Source organism: Pseudophryne corroboree, chromosome 7, assembly GCF_028390025.1.
Source record: "Pseudophryne corroboree isolate aPseCor3 chromosome 7, aPseCor3.hap2, whole genome shotgun sequence".
NCBI lineage: Eukaryota > Metazoa > Chordata > Amphibia > Anura > Myobatrachidae > Pseudophryne > Pseudophryne corroboree.
The window spans coordinates 154,930,304-154,951,795 of record NC_086450.1 but is presented as its reverse complement, the minus strand read 5'-3'; the positions used below and the strand labels follow the sequence as shown (position 1 = coordinate 154,951,795).

Below are 21,492 nucleotides of genomic sequence, written 5' to 3'. Positions count from 1 at the left end.
ATCAATTGTGCCATCTATGAGTAACATTGATGGCATAAAACCATATATGGAGTACCATTGATGGTTTGTACCCACTGATGAAAAATTCCTGCTTTGGGTAATAGCAGGCAGCAGGCCAATCATTGAAGGGTTAGTGGTGCAGCTGTGGGTTGGGACTAAGCACCCTTTCCCTGCACTGTGTAGGGGAAAATCAACATTGCTGCCGCATAGCCAATGATGGCAAAACAATCTACTGTTGGTGGCAAACTATCAATGGTTGTTAACCATAGATGTTCAATGGCAGCCATAGAGGGGCTCCAGGGAGGAGAGGTGGAGTTCCTGGATACCCCAGTACCAAAGAGAGGGAGAGTACCCACATACAACATACCCCAACAGCCACTAACAGGAGGTATCAACTGTAGAGGCAGCATGGCTAGACTAAATAGAAAGTTTGAAGCCACATAATAGAGGAAAAGATGGGGGAGAAAAAGAGCACCAAGGTCTTAGGGGAAGTACACTAACTTCCCCAGTTGGGCCCTTGATGCCTTAGTCAGACACTGTTCACAGCTGCAGGAGAGAAGCAGTGATTCACCTAATTATTCACAAGGCCCACGGAAGAAATTAGATTTTGTTTGCACGAAGATACATTTAAATGATCTGGCTGGAGTGGAAATTGAGTACAGATGTGTCCTCATACACCACACAACAATACCCTATACGGCGCAAGATGCCCAGTGCGACTGAGACCCTCCTAGAGAGCAGCAAACTTTAATTTTATTTAAATTTTGTGTCTTCTTCAAATCTCAAATGCAGCGAAACACCACTCAATAGTGTACTATACATGCTGGACTGCAACTGTAACTGCACAAAAATTAGTTTCAATTCAAACATATACAAAGTTGCAGATGAAGCACAATGGAAGTTGACATGAGAAAAAGCTGCAGCCGTTGCTAAGGAAAACTTCATAACAGAGATTCAGACTGAGGGGATATTCAGTTAGTCATGGTAGTTTACTGTGGCTAATTATTCAATTGTCCCTGAAGTTGGCACTCATCTGGGATTTATTTCCACGTCCCTGAGGCAGGCTAAAAAAAATCCCTGATAACCAGCCCTATCAGCCCTGTTTTTATTCATGAAAACACATTGGGCAGGTGGCTTATCCCGAATTCCTATATGTTTTCACCCGAAAATAGAAATTTTAGGTGGGACAATTGAATTGGCTGGGGAAGAAAAAGTACACTAAGAGGGGCTATTTGCCAAGAGTTGAGCAACAATGTATGTGAATTCATCTGTTTGATGGAAATGCTGTGTCTTCCAAATGGTTACAACAAATGTAAAGATGCAGCAATGGGCTAGACCACCATGTACTGTATTACTTGGCCCACTCTAAAACTTAACGTTAATAAATGCCAAAGTAGATAATGTGTCCACACCTAATTGTGTGACATTGAACAAACTTTATGGCCATTGCAAAACCACTAAAAATAACTATACAATGTATATTTTACAAGCTAGCATTTCCTTAAGAGAAGAGAAAACCATTCTGTGGCTCTTATTTAAGAGTCCTAATACACTTGTCCTTTGCAAAGGGTTGGGTCGACTCAACTTAGGTCGACAGTCATTATGTCGACCATGGAAGTTCGACATGCATTAGGTCGACATGGCCATTGGGTCGACCTGTACTAGGTCGACAGGTCAAAATGTCGACATGGGTTTTTGGACTTTTTTTGGTGTTGTTTTCTTCGTAAAGTGACGGGGAACCCCAATTAGTGCACATGTCCCCTCGCCATGCTTCGGGCAAGGTGCCTCGCTCCGCTACCGCTGCACTTGGCACAGGTGACAGTTCCCAATTGTAGTCCACGTGGATCGTCAAGTATGGAAATGTCCCCAAAAAAAGTTAAATTCTCATGTCAACCTTCTGACCTGTCGACCTAGTACATGTCAACCTAATGACCATGTCGACCTATTGACCACGTTGACCTAATGCATGTCGACCTTCAGTGGTCGACCTAATGACTGTCGACCTAAGCTGTGTCGACTTAACGACAGTATCCCTTTGCAAAAGTGTTGCAGAGCTGACAGGTTTCACACACTGAGTGGGTGAGTTATAGCTCAGAGAACAATGGAAACACTGATTAATATCAAGTTTGCGAGACACAGAAGGGTCTTTTATCAAAGTAAAAGTAGTCAAGCAGAAGCTACAGAATTTGTGACATTTGTCCTGCATATATTATTGAAGAACCAGCTGCAGCAAATTTACAAAGAGTCTGTAGGTCACCAGCGTTTTACTGATTTGTTTCATTTACAGATGCAGAACACAAACGGCATGAATAACCTTTGCAGTAGTGCATTTAAGTTGATACATGTCCCCACTAATTTTTGTGACAGTGTCTGCAGATAAATCTTGACTAAGAGTAAAAAGCGTAACTCTTGACAGTTTTCCATTGCAGAACTGCAGGTTAGAACAGCCTGATCCAGTACTATGCTATACTCACAGCTGAAACAAACAAGCTGGTAGAAAAACAAATACAATCCTCTATGTTCTCTGAATCACTGATATCCTGATAACTTTTGTGGTCCCTGAACCTCTAAGCTTCCCTTTGACCTAAGTGCCATAAGGGATACATAAAATATGGCTCCCCTGGCACTGGAAGCTAGCAAGACAACAAAGACCATTTTATAAATGCTGCTTTTCCACCTTCAAATAGTTCAAAGCCCCTCCGGTGCCTGGATAAAAGAAAATCCTTGGCAAGGTTGGATACCAGTGAACGAACAGTGAGTGTCTTTCTTTTATGATTAGGGAAACAATAGATTCGTTATAAACCACAGGTGTTATTGTAAATATAATTTGTGTGTTATGGTGCTGAATATTAAATATATTTGGTCTATAACTTGCCTGTAATATATAATGAAAGAAGGATGCTGAAGTTAAAAAATGAAACGTTATGAAAACTATATAGTAATTTTCGCTTCAATGGCCTGCAAAGCTAATAACAGGAAAACATGCTCTCAAAAAGCAAGCAGTGGTTTTTTATTGACACCATATGGAGAATGAGTGTAGGCTTTGTTCTAGAATCTCTATTGTTAGCCAGTGGGGGAAAAAAAATGTTAGATACAGTAAGTGTTTCACAGGCCAACAGAGGGCACCACAATCATACAATTCTCTGTATCCAGTGCCATATACCAGTGGAGGGTTCTGCTACTGTACAATATAATACATGATGCAAGTTATAAGCAGCAAGTTGCACTTACAGTACTTTTATAGGCACAATGGGGGAGATTCAAATGTTTGAAAAGTCAGTTGGGAGTCTGTTTTTTCCTATCTAATAGACAGGAAAAAAGACACCCAACCGACTTTTCAAACATTTTAATTCCACCCAATGAGTCTTATTCAGATATGGTTGTTCTTGCTACTGCTGTTGCTATCTTTTGCCATTCACAATTGCGATTATATGCTAATCTGGACAGAAGCTAATCTGGGCAGAAGTTAACCTAAGCATAGAGACGCCCACTGCTGTCACATAATTTGCATACAACTGCATACAACTGCTATTACATCGGTACCATCATCGCAAATCGGGTCATACCGCAGAGTCTGAGTGCCTCTGTGGATGCACAGACTGAGCTGCTCTCCCGGGACGCAGAGAGCTCTCCAGTAGCAAGTAAGATTACCACTGCTAATTTATGCACGCCCAGAAAACATCTGAATGGACATAACATGCCTGCATTTACCGGACCACTCCCCGTTACCACCCCCAAAGCTGTCTTCCTGTCACTCACTTTGTGACTAATTCCTCAGTGCAACTATCATTGTAAGCCAATCTCTGCATGTGTGCACTGCAGCTGAGACCCATGTGCAGCAAGAAAACATAGTGCCAGCAATCACCAACTGCCTACGTGCAGGAGTTTCTGTGGTTATCGACTGCCTGGACCCTGGAAAAAGTACAGTGTTTCTAAATCACCAACTGCACATAAGGCCTAATTCAGTAAGGATCACTATTGTGACCTCCAGTGAAGTTTCCTGACAACTGTGCACAAGCAGGACCCATTCTGCGCGTGTGCAGAATGGGTCTCACAATCGCATCACAGGATTGTGAACACCTCTGCCTGATTGTCAGGAGTTCAGGGAGGAAAGACAGGGGAGGGGGCGGATAGCCTTTTACCAGGAGTGGCAAGACCAATGACTTACTCAGCCTGCCGTCGCAGATGAACATTGCGACCGATGGTTGCGATGTTCATCCCAGATTGGAGATGCGATCACAGCAGGGCCATAACTATATGTGTACCAATTGGGCTTGGCACATAGCGCAGTTGCCCTGAGGGCGCACGGCCAGCGGCATGTAATGAGTCAAATTGACTCATTACATGCCGCCTGTTCTGTGCTATGCGCCGCTGCGCTGTGGAGGGAGAAGAGAGCAGCGCCGGCCAGGGGAGAAGGAGGAGGAGGGAGGGGGACCGGAGCCGCAGCAGCGCTATTTCATTGGTAGTAAGCGCCGCTGCAGCTGTCCCCTCTCCTTCCGTATTGGCTGCCTGGCGCTGCTGTGGATGCTGGGATGTGGTTCCTCCACAGCTGCACGAGGAGCCTGCACGAGGAGCCTGTCAGCGGGGAGGTGGTAAGTCTCTCTCTCTCTCTCTCTCTCTCTCGGACACCGTCTGCCATAATGTGTAAAAAGGGGGCCTGGCTGCCGCAATGTGTAAAAAGGGGGCCTGGCTGCCGCAATGTGTAAAAAGGGGGACTGGCTGCCGCAATGTGTAAAAAGGGGAACTGTCTGCCGTAATGTGTAAAAAGGGGGCCTGGCTACCGTAATGTGTAAAAAGGAGGACCGGCTGCCGTAATGTGTAAAAAGGGGTACACCATCTGCCGTAATATGTAAAAAGGGAGCCTGGCTGCCGCTATGTGTAAAAAGTAGACTGGCTGCCGCAATGTGTAAAAAGGGGGACTGGCTGCCGCAATGTGTAAAAAGGGGGACGCTGGCTGCTGCAATGTGTATAAAGGCGGACACCATCTGCCGTAATGTGTAAAAAGGGGGGCGCTGTCTGCTGTAATGTGTAGAAAGGGGGACTGTCTGCTGTAATGTTTAAAAAGGGGGACGCTGTCTGCTGTAATGTATAAAAGGGTCTCTACCTGGTGTAGTGGCGCTACTGTGCAGCGTAATTTGAATAATGGAGACTACTGTGCACCGTAGTATGAATTGCTATTATTTTGTGGCCATGCCCCTTCCCCATAAAGCCACGCCCCTATATATTTTTTGCGCGCACTGCCCCTATCTTACATGGGGGGGGGGGTGCCAATGTCGTTTCTTGCACACAGCGCTAAAATGCCTAGTTACGGCACTGGATCATAGTATTGCTATCGCAAATGCAGGAAGAAGATGCTTTGCACCTCCTCCTGTATTTGCATTACCAAGGATTGCATTTGAAAAGCTGTTGCAAGCAGCTTTGCAATTGCAATCCATGCTGTCTTAGGCCCATAGTCAGGAACTAACACTGGGCCCAATTCAGATGTGGTTGCAAAACAGCAATTATACGCAAATCGGTCTGTGTTAGTTCTTAGAAATAGATTGTGCTTATATCCCTGCCAGTTAGTGATCACATGCCCTCTGCTTTATGGTTCCTGACACTTGCGGTACAGCGTTATAGTTTATATAAAATACATTTTCCTAATTTCATTTTCAGTTTAGTTATATTTAATAGAAAATCATACAAAACACATTGAGTTTATTTGCATTCTTAAGCACATATAATAAATACTCATCTAATATAATGAATTCATTCATTTTCATGATTTGGGAGTATATGGTTAAAAATAGCATATTTTTTTCTATTAAATTTAACCCTTGGTAATACTGAAATGTTCTACAAGGGGAACCATGGTAGTAGAACAATTGTCTAAGTTCATTTTTTCTCACTTATGCAATGTGATATGCAGATTGACTTTGAATTCAAATTAATACTTATGATTGCATTATGTTTAATCCTAGAGCCTGCTGACAGACCTCCGGTTCTTTTGATTGCAAACTCTGAAACAATTGAAGTGCTGGAAATTAATGGGGGCAAAGCGCCCACCAGGAGCTCTATGAATGCAAATGGAATTCACACATTGGATTTTTTTTATGATGAAAACACAGTCTGCTGGATCGAATCCAAAAAGTCCTCATACCAGTTGAAATGCCACAAAATAACAAAGACATGGACATTTACAGAAGAAAAAACTATACATTTATCACAATATCTCCACAGTAAGTAGTGTGTAACTAATTATTTTCCTTTTCTTCAGAAAATGCCCCTTTCCTAAAGGGTGGGGGGCATAAGATCTCTGTTCATAAACAAAGTGTACTTACTGTACAGTATGTAGTTGCTTAAATCACACACAGGTTGTAAATTGCATTTATTTCTAAAAATTGAATATCTTTTCAAGAATATTATCTAGTTACCTTACCTAAAGGAAGTCTGGCACTCAGGTAATACTTGCTTTATTCATTACAGTAAAAGTACCCATAAATTAAGATTTTCCAATAAAAGTCACGTTCAAACAACAAAAAGTGGAGCTGTTGCCTGTAGCAACCCATCAAATTCAAGCTGTTTTTTTTTGTGAAGTACATTCTAGAAAAAAAAATTGTTACATTCTTCTTACTTGCTATGGGAAACACCTCCACTTTTCTAGAAGCTCTTGTATATAATCCCCTTAGTGTCCGCACCGTAGAACATCTTGGTTAAGGTTTGGCAGGTGCACCACAAGGGGCAAACGTAGGATTTCCATAGGAGAGTCTTATGATTGGTTTTGGAGCAAGTGTGTCCAGACCATTAAGGGGGCATAATTTGCATTTAACAATCTATAGTTTGCCTCATACAAACTAAATGCATTGTATGTAATACTTGGGTATGGGACTCGGGGTCTACATTGTCTAGGTCGACACACATTAGGTTGACACCTATTGGTCAACAGTGACTAGGTCGACACAGGAAATGGGTTGACACAGCCATTAGGTTGACATAAACAAGGTCGACATATAAAAAGGTTGACATGAGTTTTTTATGATTTTTTGGGTGTTGTTTTCTCCATAAAGTGATGTGGAACCCCAATTAGTGCACCCTGTCCCCTCACATGGCGAGCAAAGCCAAGATTACCATTCCCAATTGTAGTCCACCCGGAACGTAAAGTATGAAAAAGTTGAAAAAAATAAAAAAGTGAAGAACTCATGTCAACCTTTTTCCATGTCGACCTTGTTCTTGTCAACCTAATGGTTGTGTCGACCTAATGTGTGTAGACCAATAGGTGTTAAACTAATGTGTGTCGACCTAGAGTCCGGATACCGTAACACTGCAGTCATACTGTACACAGTACCAGTGATCACGATAAGCCATTATATGCTGCAGTAGGGCCAGTCCATCTGACCTGATTGTTTTATTTTATGGGTGTATATACCATTCCACAATCCATCATCTGCTCTACAGGGCATTGGAGCAAGTCTGGGAGTCTTGGGGATCTGCAGAGAAACCTAGCATCGGCCCTGGATATATGTGTGCATACTGATATCCTTATATACTATATAGTGTATGTATAGAAATAATATCTAACACTATAGATGTTCTGTAGTATAGGCCAGATAATGTAGGTGGTTCCCAGGAACTGGAAACCCCCCCTCCCCCCCGTGACCTGCCTAGTCAAACTCTCTTACTGCTACTGTCCTTGCAGTAGTTAATGGTCCACATCAGTCTCATTTGAATTTAGATAACTAATATTTGTTAATATGAGTCTATGCCAGACTGTTTGCTTAAAACCCCCAAAACTAAATTACATTATATAACAATTCTTTGCAACAACAAATGTTTAAGAACTGTCAATGTCATCATTGTGTATAATATTCATTTGATGTATACATCACCAAACAGATGTTTGTCACAGTATTTCCAAATCATGTGACATGACAGCTTCTCACATGATAATAAACTCACAATTGTGTATCTGAGAAATTGCATAAAACCTGTGTCAGCCCAAATTACCAAGAACAATCAAAATATGTGGGAACCTGTCATCATCGTCTGAGTCAAACATTTTACCTGGAGTCATTTGTTCGATTAATCTTCAGGAACACCACGGCATGTTGTCAATTAGTGATGTGTTCTGTGGTGTATAACAGTGAGCAGTGCTTCTGATTTATACCAAATATGGTTGATCTGATGAATCTTGCTACAGTACAAGTCCAAGTACACATGGCAGAATATACAGATATTATTGTAAAACACATACTTTAAAAATGGAGAAGCATCTAGTAAAATGTGATAGAAAAGGAGCTCAATCCAATGGCCATAGCCCTGGGTTCTGCAGGTGTACTGTACAGCCATTTCTGCAAAGTATCCTCTATTCATCTTACAGCATTATCCAGAAACCAGGGATACCAAATGGTCTAATGTTTAATACTACTAACAGTACATCTTAACAATGTTTTAGAGAACCAAAGAAACCAGAAAACTATTTCAGACACAGATTGTTTTCCTTACTTAAATCATCAAAACTGCAATAAAACCTTATTGCTACCAGTGGCGGTCGCAGAGGCGGAGCTGCAGTGCAGTCCAAAATTCAAATAGGGGAGCCACACCAACTGCCACCCCAAACATCGCTTACCGGAAGTCCCTGGCAGTTGTTGTGCCCCACCTTGGGAACTGCCACTGGTCGCTCTCCATTTCTTTGCTTCCTACCGGCATCTTCATATAACATATTCTGCAGTCTGATGATAATTCTCTGAGATCCTTCGGGCTGTTGGACTGCTTGCAGCAATTTCCATTTCCCTCATCTACCTGTGCCACTTCAGATTCATCTATGAATCACACTTGGACAGCCAAGCTCTTATCTCATTAAATGTATACAGTGTTACTGAGTGTGGGAAATTTCAATAATGCATCTACCAATGGTGCAGCTCCTTCTTGAACAACCTTTTTGTGAAAAAATATGAGCTAAGGACTCTCACATCTAATCAGTCATTTCTTGACTGGCATCTTGCCATCTTGCATCTTGGGCAAAGGTAAATACAGTACTTTTGTACCAAATTCCAATAAACTTTTTGTTATCAATCTTTGGAATTCAATCTAGCGTTAACTGGGCAATCTTCATAATAGATCAGTGGTGTATTTCTCGTTAGGCACGTGCCTAGGGGCGGCACTTGTTTGGGCCATCAATTTGGTGCTTGTTTTTGTACTGTCAGACCAAAATTTACCAGTAACTGAAAAAAAAATTCCACTCTACTGTACCATACGGCATCTTGAGTGGAGTGTAAATGGGTAGGACTGCCCCTATATGCTGTCCTACTTAGTAAATATGCATACATAATAAAAAATGAAACAAAATCTCATAGTTTATGATTTTTTTTATCATACTATATTGGCAATCATCAAAAGAGGGCTTATAACCAGTGAATGAAAATAATAAAATTAGGCAGAGGGGGCAGACTTTTTTTTACTTTGTGCCTAGGGGTGCCATAATCCCTAAATCCAACCCTGTAATACTGTAGATGTAGAAATAATCTCCATGTCAGAGACATACTGTACCGGAGAATATTCCTCAACAGTGGAATATTGATGTCTTCACCAAAATCTATGGAGGCATATTGGGGGAAATCCTTCAAAAATTTATATTTTCGGGCGATATCTGCAAGTTGTAAGTATCCCCTGAATGTATAGCATGAGCTCCGCAGCAGGTGTCGGTGATATCTGCTGTAGTTTCCCCGTTTCTGATTACAATAGCAGCTAATGCATGAGTGGTCTGTGCATGTGTAGTAGGCCGCCTAATGTCCATCAGCATACAGTAAAGTGATCATTGATGTAATCACTTTGCTTTCAAAGCCCCTGTCTCTAAATGTGTTTCTACATATATCCGGGCAGTACAGAATTTCTTATTTCCTTGAATAGAGGCAATAAGAAATTCTAATTATCAGATCTTGACCTGGTAATTAATAAACGGCCCCTTATGAGATATTAAACAATATTTCAAACTATCAAGTCATTTTAGGTCTTCAGTCAGAGAGGCTTAGAGATATTATCTGTGGCTTGACCTACACAGAGAAAGGAGAGACTTCAGGAAGTTAGAGTACATTGTATTTAATGACAAGAGAATACAAATTTTCCAGGATTTATGAGATTTTCTATATCGTTATTACATACCTCTCAACAATTGAAATCCCGTTTTCGGGACTCCTGCGAAAAGGGGGCATGGCATCAATGAAGGGGGTGTGGCTTAGCAGGAATACTGCTTTTGTGAGCCACACCTCCCATATTTGTCACTGTGCAAGCATAGCCAGCGCACTGTGAGCTTCTGGCCATGCCCCCAGCCCCTCTCCCTCCAGTGAATAGATGCTGTGCTCATGCACACAGCATCTATTCACCACTGCAGAGCAGCAACTTAATTAGTGACAGGAGCCTCTCAACTGCCCACCCACACACGGAACACTGTGGCCCGTGGGTGGGACAGCAAAAAACGGGACTGTCCCATGAAAATCGGGACAGTTAGGAGGTAAGTTATTATGTTTCTATTTATCACGTGTCATTTATAGTGTACTTGCTTTGTTAAACTGCTACTGCCCTACAGGGGCGTATTAAGAGGGGAGGGGGCCTGTGTGCAGTCTTTGTCTTGGCCCCTACTCTCTAGCTGGCAGCTCAGTAGACTTTGAGCACTAGGATCACTAGGAGACTCTAGTGATGTATAGAGTCTAGTGTGCATTCAGAGAGGTAAGTATTCAGATAATGAATGCAGGGTGTACGATTTGTTCCTCCTTGACCCAGGAACCTGTGTGCACCTTATACCTTCCACCCATTATATATAACCCACTGCTGCACTACAACCCCTGTAACCTGTATCACTGTAGTTTTTTTTTACTTTTCTCATGTGTCTCTGGCAAAGTTCAGGTTTTTTGTTCAATTGCTACACTTACCTCTATATTCTGGTATTATACCATAAATATTGTGTATTTTGTTAATTATTTGTCTGCTACCTCTCACTTTCCTTTTTCTTCCACCAATACTCAAGCCTATTAGATTAGGATCCACTCTGCTTTCAAAAAAAAGTTAAAGTTGAATTATTTTTATTAATTGCCATTTAATCTTATATTAGTGGATGAACTTAAGGCCCATACACACTTGATGATGCACACATCGTTAACGACCGTCGTTAACGACTTCCCTTGAACTTCCCTTGAACAGCTGAGCAAACGACATGAGCATACACACTACCAACGACCAAAGACCAACGACCAAAGACCATTCATCGTTGAAGCATCCAAGCTGAACAGTTTATTAAAATAATGAGCTGGGAACAGGGCTGGTGAACACTGGCTTGGTCATTGGTCGTTGGTCGTTCACACCATACACATTCAACGACGTCTCTGGTCGGTAACGACCATAGTGGAAATTGAGCATACATGCTCCACAGATAAGTGAGGGTCGTTAACGTCCCGCGGGGCCGCGCATCGGTGGTCGTCGGATGCATACACACTTGACGATATAATGAGCAACGTCGTTGATGAGGGCTGAAATGAACGACGTCGCTTATTTTATCGTCAAGTGTGTATGGGCCTTTAGAATTTCCTCTATTAATGCAAGGGGACTTAATATCCTTGGAAAGAAGTCACAAGCCCTGCAATCATTTCACTCTGAGAAAATTGATGTACTATACCCGTAGAATTTAAACAAGAAATACATTTAAAATATACTGCTCCCTATTTCCACAATAGTTGATATCCACTTTTTACTACTAATCCTATTTACAAATCAGAATGTATTGCTATTTACATTCTTTGTGTTAAACACGTTCTGTGTATTCTAAGTTCTATTAGTCATAGACACCTTAGTCATGTTCTTTAGTCAAAGACACCTTTTCATATTCAAAGGCACTGAAATTGGGCAAAAGACCTGATTGAGACACCCTTATGGATTTTGACCCTCCCTATTGAGCATTCCTCTCATAGACAATGGTCATAGAGACCATACAAGCTATGATTACGATATTATTAGAGGCAATACAAGGGTAAAAGCAGGATTTCTGGAAGGGGGTTCCAAATGTTTGATTTTAGAGTGATTGTTGCCAGCCCATGAAGTATGCATAAGTAGCATGTAACAAGCTGTGGTCTGCTCCAAACAAAGTGTAGTTTATGTAATACAGTGTTTCAGACATATGCCGGACCATTGATCAAGGCAAGCCACTTTCCAGATTCTCTCTCTGGTGCGATGATTGAGCACTCAGATCCAAAGACACACACACACACACACACACACACACACACACACACACACACACACACACTCACATACTGCAGACTTGGTAGGAAATTCTGCTGCAACTGGGCATGTGCAGCAGCTCCATTCCATTTCTGGGCAACTGGGCCCCACTCCCCCACACACACCTTCACGCATTTGCCTACACAAAAGGGGAATACATTTGCTTCCCTGATAACCTGGGTCTCTTGAAATATCACAGTCTAGGAAGTACATAAATGTGTGTTTAGGAGCAAGGACAGAGCTGGTCCTAGGCATAGGCAAACTAGGCAAATGCCTAGAGCATTTGGTATGCCTAGGGGCACAAACAGCTTCTTCTGATTAAAATGATATGTGGCATGCCTATATTCTGTGTGTGACTGCGGCTGTATCTAAATATGAAATGTATGTTACAGTGTATTCCTGGAAATCACTGTAACGTAGCATTTCATATGCAGATACAGCAACAGTCGCGCACAGAATATAGGTATGCTGCATTTCATTTTAATCTGCACAAGCTGCTTGTGCATCCTAGCCACATAGCAATGCAAATAAGATGCATTTTCAACAAAAAAGGTGCCCGATGTTAGTAGAGCTGCCAGCTGACTCACACCAGACATCTCCTGCTTCATGGCATATTGAGTCAAGATGTATGAGGACATATCTGTATACAAACAGAGGCAGAGGTCACAGTCTTAGCGGCCATGTCAGTGCTATGGGCTGGTGGGTTGGTTGTGCAGTAGTGTTCGGCATATGTGTAAAGGGCATTAGTTGTGTCATGTGTATAAATGCATTAATAATATGCACCAAATGTGTAAGAGGCAATGTGTGTCATTATGTGTATAAGGGTATTAATAATGTACGGCATATGTGTAAGGGGCATAATGTGTGTCATTTTGTGTATAAATTGCATTCATAATGTGCAGCAAATGTGTAAGGGGCCCCGTGTGTGTCATTATGTGTATAAGTGTATTAAAAATGTGTAGCATATGTGTAAGGAACATTATGTGTATAAGGGCATTAATAAAGGTTGGCATAATGTGTAAGGTGCAAAATGTTTATAAGGACATTAAAAATGTGTGTCATATGTGTAAGGGGCATTACTCTGTGGTATTATGTGCATAAATGCATTACTAATGTGTGGCATTATGTATATGAGATGCTCTACTGTGTGGCGTAACGTATAGAAAGGGCACTACTGTGTGGTCTGATGTGAATAAAGAGCAATATGGTGTGGTGTAATGTGAATAAGGAGCAATTCAGTGTGATGTAGTGTGAATAAGGGGTACTACTTTGAGGAGTTATGTATATAAGGTAAAGTGGTACTACTGTGTGATGTAACATGAATAAGGGACACTATCTCATGATAAAATTTGAATAAAGTTGCACTACTGTGTGGCGTAATTTGAATTGGGGTTCTATTGTGTGGCCATGCCCCTTCCCAGCAAGAACACATCTCTTTTTGGACTGTGCGCCAAATGAGCGCACTGTTCCTATTTAAAATATAGGGGGTAGGGACACCAAAATGAGGACTGCTATGGGTGAGGGGTGATGGTGCTGGGAAAGTGTTGCAGGGTTAAGAGGCGGAACTAGTGGCGGTGCTAGGGTGCACCAGCCAAAATCTTGCCTAGGGCATCATATTGGTTAGGGCCGGCTCTGTGCAAGTATATTCAGTTTATCTCCTTTCATAAACAGCATGAAAAAAAACCCTTTTTCATAAAAATCAGGGCACTTCAGAAAAGTCATTAATCCATTCTGTCAAATTCCTCCTAATAAACTTTTGAACGATAAGGTGAAATTTGCCATTGGAAAATGTCATTAAAAATAGAGTAAACCTATGCCAATGACTTATGGGCTCAAAGGACTATTTTCTACATTCATGTTATTTGGAATGCAAATTACAACATATGATGGACACGATTGCTAAGACTTTTCAGTATTCCTACTCAGAACTTTATAACCTTGCTGCTCTCAACCATCTTTTTATAGGGAAAACACTTTCGGACATGTTCTGCCCTGTGTAGAGAAGGGGTGGGTCTTGTCCATGGCCAACCATTTTTTTCTCATCCCTAGAAGCTGTACTTCCTTGCCTGTCCATAGAACTTAAAAGTAACAGGTAAAATGGTCCTAGTAGAGGCCTGCTTTTTTAGAATTGGGAAGCTAATATGTTAACAGCGTCTTATGGAGCCATCCTTTAAACCATTTCTTTTTCTACACCTCTTAATCAGTAATAAAAGATGTGTTAAGTAATTAAACAAAAATATAATTACTGGCACAATATCTCAACTGAACCACTGGAGCTCGTTCATCTCTACTATACTATTTTTTTGCCACAAGTGTATACTAAATACTGCAGGAGTATGAACCTTACGAGCTGAATTACCAAAGAGAGAGTCTTCAAACATATTTAATGAATCTCTTAGGATGAAATAGTTGGCATAAATTACTGGCATTCTCTTTTGAAAAGGAATGAAAATCAAAGCTTTGTCACAACTGTCAGTGAAAGTAATTTTACACTGAGACTGGCGGTAGAGACGGCCTGCACAGTAGGTGTTACCATTATGATAAAAAGGGTGGAAAGGCTATACAGTTATTTCCCTAGGGATGTGCAATTAGGATTGGTAAAGCATTGCAGGATTAAGTGATCATGTCACATTATCCTCAACAGTGTCTCTCATTTCTCTCTGTGCTTGATGTTTTTGTTAATAACAGATTATGCTTTTTAGTTTAAAATAAACAGTGAAAGACCTTCTTACTTTCCAAATAAAAAGAAAAAAAATCCATTTTGATTTATAATCAGAGCAGATTTATGAGACACGTTTAGAATACGCTGTTAAGAAAAGATTGTAATCGCTGTGTACTGCTATAAATCTCTTTTTATTGTTCAGTTCAGATGGCAGGCTTGAGGGACGCCATTATAATTTTATAATCATTTGGCAACAAGCTAGAAATTCACTTACATAGAAATTAGGAACGTACTGGTGTGTCTTTGTTTGTGTTATGCATGAATCCTGGCAGCAAAAAAACAATCTACATGTGTTAGACATTACCAATGCAAACCCCAAATATGCGGAAAAAGGCACAAAAATCTGTTACAAGCTAGAATCCATTGGTCTACAAGGGCTTGTTTTTTTGTTTTGTTTTTTAATCTTTGTCAGGTATTTTGAACAATTAGTGTAAGTCAGTTGTATAAATTAATCTAAACTGTTGCTAACCTTAATGACATCATGAACAAACTACACTCTAACAAACATAAATTGTAATGATTGGGGGCAGCTTAGAAAGCATTCATTATTGAGTGATTGCAATATTACTGTTGTAGACAGCAAATATAGTGTTTCAAGATTGCGTACACCTCCCAGAGAAACTGGATCATTGTCACACTAAAACAGAACCTGAAATGAGGAGAAAAATAAAACAAAATGGCAGACTATTGCTTGAAAAAGAGTTAATTATATACAAAGCAGTAAAGCACCTTCTTGTTAAGTCCTGCAGTGTGCATGGGCAAACGCAGGATTTAGTAAGGAGGGATTCCACGGGAGGGTGCGTGATTGGGTGTGTGTGTGTGTGTGTGTGTGTGTGTGTGTGTGTGTGTGTGTGTGTGTATATATATATATATATATATATATATAGATATATAGATATATAGATATTGTGAAATAGTCCACATAAACCAGCACACCTTAGTAGCAGCAAACAGTTTACTGAATTTTCATTTTAAAGTGCAGCGTGCAAACATTGGTGCATATAGCTATACAAAGCAGATACTTAGCAACTCAGTGCATTATGGCAGCTCCAACAGCTGTTTCTGTGCAGCAGCACCTTCGTCAGGGAAAAGCCAGTAGTATATGGCTTTTCTACTGGCTTTTCCCTGACGAAGTACAAAAGGCATATAGTACTGTGTTAACACTGAGCAGGGCGTTTTTTTCAAGCCTACAGCATAGCACCTTGAAAAAAATGCCATGTGCAGCGTTGAAACGTCAGTACACTAACACTTTTGTACTTTAATATATTAATCTACTCACAAAGGGGGTCATTCCGACCCGTTCGCACGCAGCGGTTTATCGCTGCAGTGCGAACGGGTGCGGAATGCACATGCGCGGCGGCCACAGTGAGCGTGTGCGACATTGCCCGGCGACAGGGGTTGCCGGGTTACGCCGCGGCTTAAGAAGAAAGCTGTCACAGGACGGACCGCAAAGAAGATTGACAGGAGAGGGCGGTGCAGGGAGCATCCGGACCGTTTGGAGCCGTTTTCGGGGAGTGGTGAGTAAACCGCAGGCATAACCAGGAGAACGGAGGGCGGAGGAGTGATGTCAAAGCCTAGCCCATCATCACTGGATCCATCACACAGGGTAAGTAGGTATAGGCCTAGTATTGTTTTGTGTGAATTTTTTTTAGCTTAGCAGGGCTGCAAAAGCGATCACAGCACTGCTAAGCTAAAATACACTCTCCCATAGGCGTGGGCTAGTTGACCGCAGCAGCAGCAAAAAGTTGCTGCCAGCAATCAACTCGGAATGACCACTAAAGACCGCTGCATGCGGGCGTGCACACACACACACACACACACACACACACACATCTTCATACATAGATACATGCATACACATATACATACATACAATACATACTGTACATACACAAGCAGATAGACACAAACACACACACATACATACATACATACATACATACATACATATATACATAACTACAAATAAGTACATACATAGGATTCCATCAGGGGCTGGGAGCAGACATGCAGCAATGTGAGGACGGGGGGAGCTGCTGTGGCTTAGCTTGCGCAGCCAGCAGCTTCCCCCTTCACCCCTCCGGACATTCTACAAGCAGAGAGCTACTGTAGCTCTCTGATGCTGCATCAGTGCAGCAGCTACGCAGTTGCGATCGCGGCTTTTAACTGATATGGAGAATATGTGTCTCCATCTCAAAAAGTAAAGATTCAGCTCATCAGGGGGGTTTCCAGGAACTTGGAAACCCCCCCTGCATGCGCCACTGGTTTGATTCTGCAACAGTGTGCCAGAGTCTTTTACAAATGGGAAGATCGCAAGAAGAACAATAAAAAAGCAACCAATTAAAACTAAAATGATGCATATGAAGAGAGGGCGTGGCCACAAATCACGCTAACATTTTATTTCACACTGGGGGCATGCACATAGCTCTGCCAGCCCATGGATGGGACAGTATTCGAAAAACAGTACTTTCCCACATATAAAGTACATACATAAATATATACAGTACCACACAGACCTACACACATACAGTTGTGTCCTCACACACTATCTCAGCAATCCAGGTTCTGTGCGATTCAGGGTTGGGTATCGGATCCCAGTGCTTACCATGTCAGCGGTCAAAAGGCTGATAGTGACATGCAAATGGTCAGGATCCCAACACCCAGTGGGTAAGTATATTAACCCTCTTCCCTAACCCTCCTTACCTGAAGCCTAACCGTGAAGCCCCCCAACCCTCAGCCTAATGCTAACCATTCCCTTTATGTGCCCAAACCTAACCATCCCTTCTTAGTGCTTACCCTAACTCTCCTCCCCCACAGCCTATCCATAACCCACCCCCTCATGCCTAACCTAACCTTCCCCCCCACTACAGCACCCTAACCCTAATCATCCCCAACATACTTACATTCAGGATTCCGACAGTCAGTATTCTGTCATCGGCATTCTGAGCGGTGTCGGGATTCTGGCACCGGTCTTCTCACCAGCATTGAGATTCCAGCCCTGGTATCTCAACGATCAACATCCCAAGTGCTGGGATGCCAACTACATCCCACAAATCGGCTTAGACTAATACCCCTTTCCCACTAGCTAAAAAAACACGGGTAAATGCACAGGGGCGCGCATTTACCCGTGGTTTTTGCTAGTGGAAAAGGGTCCCTCTGCAAAAACCCGGATCAAGTGACCTGGGAATCCTACCTGGGTAGCTACCTGGGTAGGACACGGGAATGACCCGGGTAAGGTTGTAGTGTATAAACGGAAGCTGTGTCGATGCGACACGGCTCCCGTTTACACTGTATGGAAGGGCGGCGCTGGGAGATCAATATGCCGGGTTGGTGAGTGCAGTGGGAAAGGGGGCTGAGCACGGGCCGCAGCCGGGTAGCACACGTGTCAGGCTCCCGGCTGCATCCCGTGCTTTAGAGGTGGAAAATGGGTATAACTGTCTTTTTCACTCAGATTTGCATCTTAGTTGCAATACGATGTAACAAAACTGCTTCACTAGACTGCACTGATTAATTTGACATGTGACACTCATTTTTCTACTGCAATGCAAGGGCTGCTGCTTTTTTTCACACCAAGTTAAGTTGTGCTTCATCTGTGAATTCTTACATATGTAAAATTAATTACTGTGTGATTAAAGTTACATCCCAGTGTCTCTGGTAAAGGTGGAGTGTTTTGCTACACTTGCGGTGTTAATGAAATGCAAAGTAAAAAAAAAAAAAGTTACTATGCTACACCACTCGGTGTGGAACATTCACACAGGCCACATGGGTTATTGAGGCTAAGAGTATAAGGATACATCTAATTCTGTATATACAGTCTTACACATAAATACATACAGACAGACAATATAGTGTACCCCCTCCCTCTTACCTAATACTCTTGATATACTATCATCTCTCCCATGCTGCAGGCACTAACTGTACAGTGTTGTGTGGTCCTGACTCCCTGCTTAGACTGCACCCTCGCTGTCCATTTCAATTACTAAAGTTTGCAGTGTATTTCTGAGAGAGGGGGCCCCTGAGAAAGGGGGGTCCAGGGCAATTGACGCCTTTGCCCACCTCTTAATCAAAACTGTTTACAGTTTGCAGTGCATTTCTCCCAATAATACACCAAATAGTACACATTGGGCCTAATTCAAGGTTGATTGCAAAAGCAAAATCTTCCTCTAATGTGCAAAACCATGTGCACTGCAGGGAGGGCAGATATAACATGTACAGAGAGAGTGAGATTTGGGTAGGTTATATTGTTTCTATGCAGGGTAAGTACTGGCTGCTTTATTTTTACATTGCAATTTAGATTTCAGTTTGAACACACCCCACCCAAATCTAACTTCGAGTGCTCATGTTATATCTGACCCACCTTCACTGCACATGGGTGGTATTTCAGACCTGATCACGAGGCTGCGTTTTCTCACAGCCTGCGATCAGGTCTGAACTGAGCATGCGTTTGCACTACAATGCGCAGACGAGACGGACCGCGGCAACGAGGATCGGTGCATAGCGACGGGCAGAGCCGGATTAAGGGGGGGGGGCCCGGGGGATACGTACCCCGGGCCCCCCTTTCCAAAAGGGCCCCCTGCTACACCGCAGATCGGATCTCTCTTCCGATCCGATCTGCGGTGCTGTGCTCCCCGGCTCCCTTAGAACAGATTGACATGCGGACGAGCGTCCGCGTGTCAATCTGCGGTCTCCTCTCCCTCCCTGCTGTGTTGGAGGGACACGGAGCGCATCGTGTGTCTCTCCTGTGTCCCTCCCTGGCTCTCCCCCGGCCGGTCTAAGGAAGTGCCGTTCGTGAGCTCTGATTGGCTCACGAACCGGCACTTCCTGTATTAGACCAGCCAGGGGAGAGCCAGGAGGGACACAGGAGAGACGCGCGATGCGCTCCGTGTCCCTCCAACACATGGGGGGGGAGCAGCAGGCACTTGGGGCATATACCTGGCACTGTGGGGTGGGCATATCTGGCACTGGGGGCATATACCTGGCACTGTGGGGGGCAGATCTGGCACTGGGGGCATATACCTGGCACTGTGGGGGGCAGATCTGGCACTGGGGGGCATATACCTGGCACTGTGGGGGGGAATATCTGGCACTGGGGGCATATACCTGGCACTATGGGGGGCAGATCTGGCACTGGGGGCATATACCTGGCACTGTGGGGGGCAGATCTGGCACTGGGGGCATATACCTGGCACTGTGGGGGGCAGATCTGGCACTGGGGGCATATACCTGGCACTGAGGGGGGGAAGATCTGGCACTGGGGGCATATACCTGGCACTGTGGGGGGCAGATCTGGCACTGGGGGGCATATACCTGGCACTGTGGGGGGGAAGATCTGGCACTGGGGGCATATACCTGGCACTGTGGGGGGCAGATCTGGCACTGGGGGCATATACCTGGCACTGTGGGGGGCAGATCTGGCACTGGGGGCATATACCTGGCACTGTGGGGGGCAGATCTGGCACTGGGGGCATATACCTGGCACTGTGGGGGGCAGATCTGGCACTGGGGGCATATACCTGGCACTGTGGGGGAAGATCTGGCACTGGAGGCATATACCTGGCACTGTGGGGGAATATCTGGCACTGGGGGCATATACCTGGCACTGTGGGGGAATATTTGGCACTGGGGGGAGCAGGCACTTAGGGGGCATATGTGGCACTGGGGGGGGGGTATATGTGGCACTGGGGGCATGTACCTGGCACTGTGGGGGAATATCTGGCACTAGGGGCATATACCTGGCACTGTAGGGGAATATCTGGCACTGGGGGCATATGTGGCACTGGGAGCATGGCCCTAGCAACAAGCACTACCCCCTAGCAACGAGCATGACACCCAGTGCATGAAACCCCTGGCAACGAGCATGACACCCTGAGCATGAAAACCCCTGGCACCGTGCATGGAACCAAGAGCATGAAACCCCTGGCAACGAGCAGGTAATTTAAAAGTAATTAGAAGCCTTACTGTAGAACTTAATGTGTAATGGGCATTACGGTGTGTGGCATAATGTATCACGGACATTGCGGTGTGTGTCATAATGTATCAGGCATTACGGTGTGTTGTATACTATATCACGGGCATTGTGGTATGTGGTATAATGTCTCAGGATCATTGTGGTGTGTGTCATACTGTGTCACAGACATTGTATGTGCTATAATGTATCAGGGGCATTGCAGTGTGTAGCATAATGTATAACGGGCATTGCGATTCCTGTCATAATGTGTCACAGGCATTACGGTGTGTGGCATAATGTGTCTGGGGCATTACAGTGTGTGCATATTGTGTCATGTGCATTATTGTGTGTGGAATAATGTCTAAGGGCCATTGCAGTATGTGGAATAATGTATACTGGGCATTACTATAAGGAGGAAAAATGACAAATACTGTAAGGGGCATGAATCAGGATTATTTTTCTTTCCTGTGGTGGCCAACGTATGGGCGTGCAGGTTGCAAAACTGGGGTATAAGGTAGTCTTTTCCTGCAATGCCACGCCCTCCACGCAAAGCCACGCCCATTTCGACAAAGCCACA

At 43.4% G+C, this 21,492-nt stretch overlaps 1 protein-coding gene across 1 annotated transcript in view; it reads left to right on the top strand.

Moving 5' to 3' along the window:
• LRP1B (LDL receptor related protein 1B) overlaps positions 1–21,492 on the top strand; it is a 1,835,733-nt gene that overhangs the window by 603,805 nt on the left and 1,210,436 nt on the right. The window contains exon 6 of the mRNA XM_063932605.1: positions 5,961–6,218. Coding sequence (XP_063788675.1) covers positions 5,961–6,218 — 258 coding nt within the window. The remainder of the gene's footprint in view (positions 1–5,960; positions 6,219–21,492) is intronic.